The following is a 7,635-nucleotide window of genomic DNA, read 5'->3' on the forward strand; positions in this document are numbered from 1 at the left end:
ATCCCATTATCTCCATTGTTTCCTCCTTTCATTTTGTGATGCTTTTTGACTGTTTTGTATTTAACAACTGCAAAGTCTGATTTTCACCCATATACATAAATATTTACTGATATATGGTTTGTGTCAACATCTTGTGTCTGTGGGAAAGCTGTTAAATAACCCTGTTTATATAATTTATTGGAAGAGAAAGTCTTTCTTTTTTATTTGTATTGACTTTAACTAGAAGGTACATCAAAACAAACACACACAGATGAGTGCAATGTTATTGATTTATTATCTGTTTGCACAGCAGGTCAGTTAACAAAGACACATGTGGACTGTCCCTCAGTTCAATGAAAAACCTTCAGAATTTAAAGGGAATGTAATCTGTTCCAATTTACTCCCATGTTTGGAGGTAAATGCATTTAAATACAGCATGGACATAAATACTGATTCACCCTCTTTCCCCGAGCACTTAGACTGTGGCTCACAGTGTGTTTTATTCACAATATAAAACAGCCAAGCGTGCTGTTTACAAACCAAACATGGTTTTTGAATGAGCAATCACAGACACCTTCATTGTGCAAATGAGCATTCCTTCACATCCTGAATATATCCTCAGTTATGAACTACGGAGCTTATAATTCATGTCACGTAAAAGTATTTGCAGCTGCTTCTAAATTTGATATTTAGAAGCAGCTGCAAACTGATCTTTCTGAGTTAACTAACCAAAGTATCAATGGGTCTTTACACCACATCCCTACATTCTAGGTCTACCGATGTTCACTGCACCAATTAAAATTATCATTATTAAACCGCATGGCTTGTAATAATGATACTAAAAAGGTAGATGCATGCTAGCATAAAGGTCAGCGCTGGCTGACAGCATGAGAGTGCCAGCGAGAGCAAATTCCAAGGCTGATGGACAGTAAATGAGTCTGATTGCAGCAATTTGTTCACTGATAAAAAGGCTGCCCGCAGCAACTTCAACTCACAATGTACAATTTACATATACTAGAATATAAATACAGCAGGGAAAAGATTTCATTGATGAATGCTAATGGTAACACACTGCAGTGATAAGTAAAGAATTTTATTTAATCAAAGTTTCATTTGTTTTGGTTTTTTTGTTTTGTCTTTCCAAAAGCCTCTAATTTTTAAACTGATAACCTAACTTTCATTTTTATATTAACAAAAAAATGATATATATGTCATAACAATGGTTACCTGGAAGGAGTTTACGTTTATCTGAGAAGAAAAGAAAGAATGAATCTGAGCAGTGTGCACAAGGTTTCTGAACTGTCTTATTGACAGACACTGAGGTCCTGTGTATGATGTTAATGCTCCCTATACTTTAGACCATGTATATAATCACAAGTCAGTGTCATGGCATAGTGAATTCCTTTTATCACTGACTGCTTGGATTTTAGAAAAGCTCAGAAATTTGCTTTGGCAAACAGTTAACAGGATCAAATGCATACCTGGATCAAACATGAACCGCCCATGGTCAGTACTACAAATGTATTTGTCTCTCAAATATGTCTCCAGTCTGTCCACTGGAACTACTTATCATTTTTAACAAACTATAAACTAGATTCTCTGAAGCCTAAGAGTAAGGGCTCCTCCCATGTGTGCAACATATGTTCTTCAGAAGCAACGCAAAGCAGAAAAAACATTCATATGTAGTTATGGATCTTCATTAAAACTGTATAATATATACACTATTTACAATATGAGCTTTAATCTCTCTGTCTAAACACAACAGAACCTATTGACTGGATTTTAGTTTGTACCTGAAGTCTATATCATACGTAGGCTGAAGGATACCCAGGCCAGCACGGGACTGGTCAAGAGGCGGGGCTTTGATACCAGGGTCTAAAAGTTCCATGTCAAAGTAAGACAGAACAAGAGTCAAGAACTGTTTGATCTCATACACAGCGAAAAATCTGCCCGGGCATTTAGTGACCCCAGAGCCGAAGGGCATGTAGAAGTAACGCAGCCGCCGCCCACTGCGGTAGAAAGTGGTTTTCTCCTGACCCTTGTTGTCCAGAAAACGGTCAAACTTATACTCCTGCAGAGTGAAGAGGAGAAAGAAATGAAGAACAATAAAAAATGCAGTAATTTCTTGGTGAAGAGACTTTTCTTATTTATAACCCATCCGGCTCTTACATAAGGATCCTCATAGATTTCAGGATCATAGTGCAGCAAAGGCGGATACAAGGCTATGACATCATCTTTCCTTATTTGGTAAGCTTCTTGGTTATCAAGGTGAAGGAGGAAGTCTTCCTTGGCAACACGCACATTCATAGAAGCACTGGAAAGACGCATGGCTTCTTTAATGATGCTGTCTGTAGACATCAAGGAGACAGACATAAAGCGAATATGTTCATGCTAAAATTCTGAACGCTAGTCTTTTAATTTAGCAATATTAGGTATGTCACTTTTTCTTCTAGTGATCTAATGACTGGGTAAAATAAGTAATCTCACCCAAAACAGGCATGTTGTCCAGCTGGTCCCTGGTGAGGTTCAGTGAGGGGTCGCTGGGGTCAACTGTCTTACCAGAGTCTCCCAGGATTTTCTGCACTTCCTTGTGAGCGCCTTTCATAGCATCTGGACTCCTGCGCAGAGGTACAACCTCTTACTGTGTGTATTTCTTTCACTATTCTGTGCTTAGTGAAAGACGTAGGACAGTTTTTCCAATTTCATTGTACTACTGTACTATGTATGACTGTGCAATGACAATAAAGAGTTATCTTATCTTATGTTATCTTATGTCCTATATTATTTTTATTGTAATAACAATTAGTTTTCTTCAGCAGAAGTTATTGGTATTGGGCTGCGTACTGCATTTTAAATTAATACATTTGTTGTGTTTGAGAAAGGTGTTTATGGAAAAAAAATATTTGAAAAGCTGCTCAATTTTTAATATTTAGTCATGTGGGATGTATCACATCACATATTGTCCAGCACATGTAGATTTCCAATCTAATCGAGTCTTTGGCCCAAAACAAACAAAAATATGTAGCCTGTGCAAAGGCATGGCCCATGATAGTACCTGTGAGTGTAGAGGGTAAAAATTCATGTTCATGTTAGCGATCAATGTAACACTACAACGTACATCAGCATTACTTTTTATAATAAGTATTTCCTTAGATAGCCGGAAACAACTTACCTCCATGCAGTGCTGGACAATTAGTTTTTTATTGCATGTAATGTGACATATGACATAACTTAACCATAGGTACCCTACTTAGGATCTGTAAAAAAAAAAGAGCTGTGCTCTCGGATATAAACTGCACAGTGATTGGTCAACAAGACTTTGTGATAAGGTATCAAGAATACTGCGAAGTCTTGATGCATGCTCAGTCATCAATGTAAGGAAAGCTAATTCTGTTAAAGCTAAATCTGGTGGGAAACATTTCATCTCGCCATTCAAAAGTCTTCAGTCTCAGCTGACTGCAGGTTTCCCCATTGACTAACAATGTCAAAGGTCAATTTCATGATAAGAACTTAGTGATTCAATGTCAATAACACTTATCAATTCAGTTCCTTATCGATTCTCTTATCATCCTTATTGGGTTTTCATTGGCTCCCCTTTGAGAGTCACCACCACCGCTAAGAAGCATATCAAGAACATTGCATTTGTACAAATTAATTACATGCTGTGTGGTCAAATGTTCGGGTGTTGAAAAAAAAAATAAAAGTAATAAAAAAGTAATAAATGTAATAATTACACATCTTACACTGAATGCATTTCTTAAAAGTAATGCAGTATTTTACTTAATTACTCACAGGAGAAAGTACTTTCATGTTACTCTGTCTCATAATTACCATTTAACAATGTGAACCTGTTGGTCCTACAAACCAAGTTAAATCCCCATCCTAATTTCAGTTCAAATAAATTTTATTTGTACTGTGTTAAATCACAACAATAAGGTGCTTTATATTGTAAGGTCGACCCTACAATAATACATCCAGAGAAAAAACCAACAGTCATGACCCTCTCTGAGCAAGCACTTTGGCGACAGTGGGAAGGAAAAACTCCCTTTTAACAGGAAGAAACCTCCAGCAGAACCAGGCCCAGGGAGGGGCGGGGCCATCTGCTGCGACCGGTTGGGATGAGAATCAGGACAGACTGTGCTGCTATTTTCCTCCTCTGACACATGAATTGAAATCAGCTAATTGTAGCGTGATTGCAAGAACCAATAAGCAGGATCTACGGGCAGGTAGAACAGTTCCAAGGAACTGGACTACTGGGAACTGGTTCTCTACAAGAACCATCCATAATCTATACTGTGCAGATAGTCATGGTGAGCACTATTAACAGAGAGCTGAGGAGTGGCTACAATCAGAGCGTTGCAGGATGGGGAATGATGTGCCATTAGGCCCCCTCCTCATTTTCTTTTCACATGAATGACGTCCTTGACTGACGCTCAGACCAGCATACATCCTCATTATTGAAGCAGTGACATGTAGGGGACCACTGATACATGTCAGGGCTTTTTTGATATGATGTTTTTCTGCTTCCCTGGCTGCTGTGTCTGTAGAGATGGTGTCCCTCTATGTTATAGTGTATTTATGATACTGATTTGTATGCACTGGTTTTTCGTACACATAACCTTTTGAATGCCCCCATTACTGATTGAAATTTCACAGCAAAACAATGTCCAGATGAACAGCATCAACTTTCTGGTAATGTCCTACTACTGTACCATTTATTGCTGTATTTTTCTAATTATTTTTGTTATCGTGTGATGCTTTGCTTAGGCTGCTGCCCCCGCGACCCGGCCTCGGATAAAGCGGATGAAGATGGATGGATGGATCGTGTGATGTTCGTACACAGAGTAAAACTCACGAGACTGATTAGACACACAATTTGATTTACTATTCCTTATGGTTTTTCATGAGACAGCCCATTACCAGCTTACCTGATCATATAAAAGAGACTCCAGAAGGTAGCAGGCAAGGTGTTAGCCTGTGAGGCCCAGAGCAGAGCAACATGGGTCCTGGCTTTGCTGATGTCATTGAAGGTAGATAAGGAGTCATTCAAGATCATCCTCATGGAGATTAAATCGGACACATTCTCTCTCTTGGACAGGTGTTCAGCATGCATGGTCTTAGCTAGGTTCTACATAAGAGTGTAAAAAAAAGAACATTCAAACATATTAGAGGATGAAAATGTTACAAATGGCTCAGAGGCCTTTGACTCTGACAGCCTACTAACCTCTCGGGCACTGTAGGCACTTTTGAACACGTGAATAGGCAGCCCGGCCACAAGTGCCGGGAAGATTTTGTCAAATTCTTTGAAGTTCTCCAAAGCATTGAGCACCAAAGCTTTCTGGGCTGCCTGCCGAGCCTGACACTTGTCTTCACCAAGCTCTTTACCAAACAGAGTTAGGTAACCAGATTCAAACATCACCTGAAGAACAGCAGAGCACAAACTTATAAATGACTATTTCAAGGGTTTTTTACTCACATATGTGGCATGAATTGTGTCCCACCCTGAGTAGAGAATATAGGTGTAGAACCTTTGCAGTTACTACATCATGACTATTCAAGAGAAATGTATCTTCCATGGGCCAATGCTTTCACTCTAAATTCAAGTTACTGACCTTATAGCAAAAGGCAAATATGCCGTCCACCTGCCAGTGGTCCTTGCTTGGGCTGAGTGTATCTGATTTCAGCATGACATCCTGAAGGTGCCCCATCATTGTCTCAATAAGGGAGGGAAGAGCCTCCCCCTGTAGTGTTTTCAGAAACGTCTGATGGAGGTTCTCTGTGGTGTGGCCATGGCGAGGATCAAAGCTGTCATGACCAAACGCCTTGTAAAGAAAGAAGAGCTTCAGGACTATCGAAAGATCGACCAATACAATGAGAAAGTGGATCAAGAAAAGTGTCCTAACAGACTATATGATGTATTCATATAATATATCTTTTATAATAAAAGATCAAATCACGTCATAAAATTACCTTGACAGATGTAGCAAAATGGAACTTCCTCCAATCAAGGTGTCTTCCCTGCCTGATGACTGAATGGTAAGAGAAGGGGTCGCACAGGAAGTGGATGTACCTGCCTGCAATTTTGCAGGTGAAAATGTGGCCGTACTTCTTCTGGCGGCTGCGGAGGAATTGAAGTGGGTTGGCCCCGAACTGGAGAGCACAACCTAAGTAGGGGATCAAACCATTTTCAACTGCTGGCTCACCTGGTTGCCTGAGGACAATGACAAGAAAGAGATCACAGAGATAACTCACTTTGTTGGATCTCAGTTGTCTGGATCGAATTCTGTAACTTCCGGATGAAAAAGCTTTCATTTGTCTGGCATGTGCGTCAATGATTTCTTCAAGACTTCGGCTGCACTGACGTCTTTAGACTGATTTTGGCAGCAGCACATATTGTGCATTTCATATAGTTCAGCTAATTTAGTAATAAATTAATATCTCAGTATTATTAAGAAGTCATTATTTTACAAATACAGGTAAGTTTAAACTGAAATGTTCAAATAAAACAATGAATCAGAGAGAGCAAAATGTTGGCTGCATCTCAACAACAACTCCTAAACTTTGCAAACCTACAACTCAGGACTGATTGTTGACATAGCTACATAGCAGTCACCTCTGTGTTACTCATGTATTTGAAAATAATAATCATTCTTCTTGTGCATTTCTATTAAAAATGTTTCTTCTTTTTATGTGCTGTAAGCTGAAAATTAATCAAAATCCTAACATTCCTGTCAGTGTTTAATTCAATATATGCAGAAGTTAAGTAATATACTCAAGCCCAAATTAAGATTCATGTCCTTCATTACATCCTACATGCTCTTTCTTAAGTCTTACCTGCGTCTTATCCCCACAGCAAGCCAGAGGAGGCAGCAAAATCCCACAACAACTGCCCAAATCAGAGCAATGCTTATAATCATGCTGATGATGGTAGAAAGATCCACACAGTCGAGCCCACCCGTCCCTGCAGAATATGTGAGCAGCTTGTGTGCTATTGAGAGTGACAGTTGTGTGAGAACAGCAGCATGCAGCAGGTTTTTTTATACTTCCTTTGAGCCTCTGGGTGGGTCTGATGATGTCGTCACCAGATACATCTCAACAAGGAACCAGTTAGGCGTTTTCATTGTGCAAGATAAATAAATAAGCAATGAAGTTATTAAGTTAATTTTATAAAGAAGAAGCAAATTTATTTTCTTGGATGTGTGTGGATTTTTGTTTACATGTTGTATTTATTTTGTGCTGTCCGAAATCTGTGGCTAAAAACAGCTCTCATCTTAAGTTAAAAGTCTTTTATGATGCATTTGTTTTTAAATTTACAGAAATTTTGCAAGAATATTAGAATAAGAATATTTACATTTTACATGAAAACTTCAAACAGCAATTTCTTAGAAATGTACTGAATAAGTAACATGTTTATATTTTCTGAGAAATAGGATTCCAGGTGTGTGTGTGTGTGTGTGTGTGTGTGTGTGTGTGTGTGTGTGTGTGTGTGTGTGTGTGTGTGTGTGTGTGTGTGTAAGAGTTGGCCTTGACCGGAGTCCATGGACAGTGTTGCCTGACTGCATCCTGATAATGCATCTGGATTGATAAATAGATTCAAGGTCACTTCTGTGTCTGTTTGTGTGCATAATGAAAATTTCTTTTGACGTTGCATGGCAT

At 38.9% G+C, this 7,635-nt stretch overlaps 1 protein-coding gene across 1 annotated transcript; it reads right to left on the bottom strand.

Moving 5' to 3' along the window:
* Positions 1 to 262: 262 nt before the first annotated feature.
* On the bottom strand, positions 263 to 6,972 carry cyp7a1 (cytochrome P450, family 7, subfamily A, polypeptide 1). The gene is made up of 8 exons (XM_085254814.1): positions 6,814 to 6,972; positions 5,950 to 6,190; positions 5,592 to 5,801; positions 5,204 to 5,398; positions 4,908 to 5,107; positions 2,467 to 2,597; positions 2,149 to 2,327; positions 263 to 2,050 (listed from the first exon to the last, which is right to left on the bottom strand). Exons 1-8 carry the CDS (start codon positions 6,894 to 6,896, stop codon positions 1,748 to 1,750), a joined length of 1,542 nt encoding a protein of 513 aa, XP_085110940.1. The 5' UTR covers positions 6,897 to 6,972; the 3' UTR covers positions 263 to 1,747.
* Positions 6,973 to 7,635: the final 663 nt, after the last annotated feature.

The sequence above is a fragment of the Mchenga conophoros genome, linkage group LG18 (genome assembly GCF_057382185.1).
Source record: "Mchenga conophoros isolate Kocher_MC1m ecotype Shallow Benthic linkage group LG18, M_conophoros_male_GT1.1, whole genome shotgun sequence".
In the NCBI taxonomy this organism is placed as follows: domain Eukaryota; kingdom Metazoa; phylum Chordata; class Actinopteri; order Cichliformes; family Cichlidae; genus Mchenga; species Mchenga conophoros.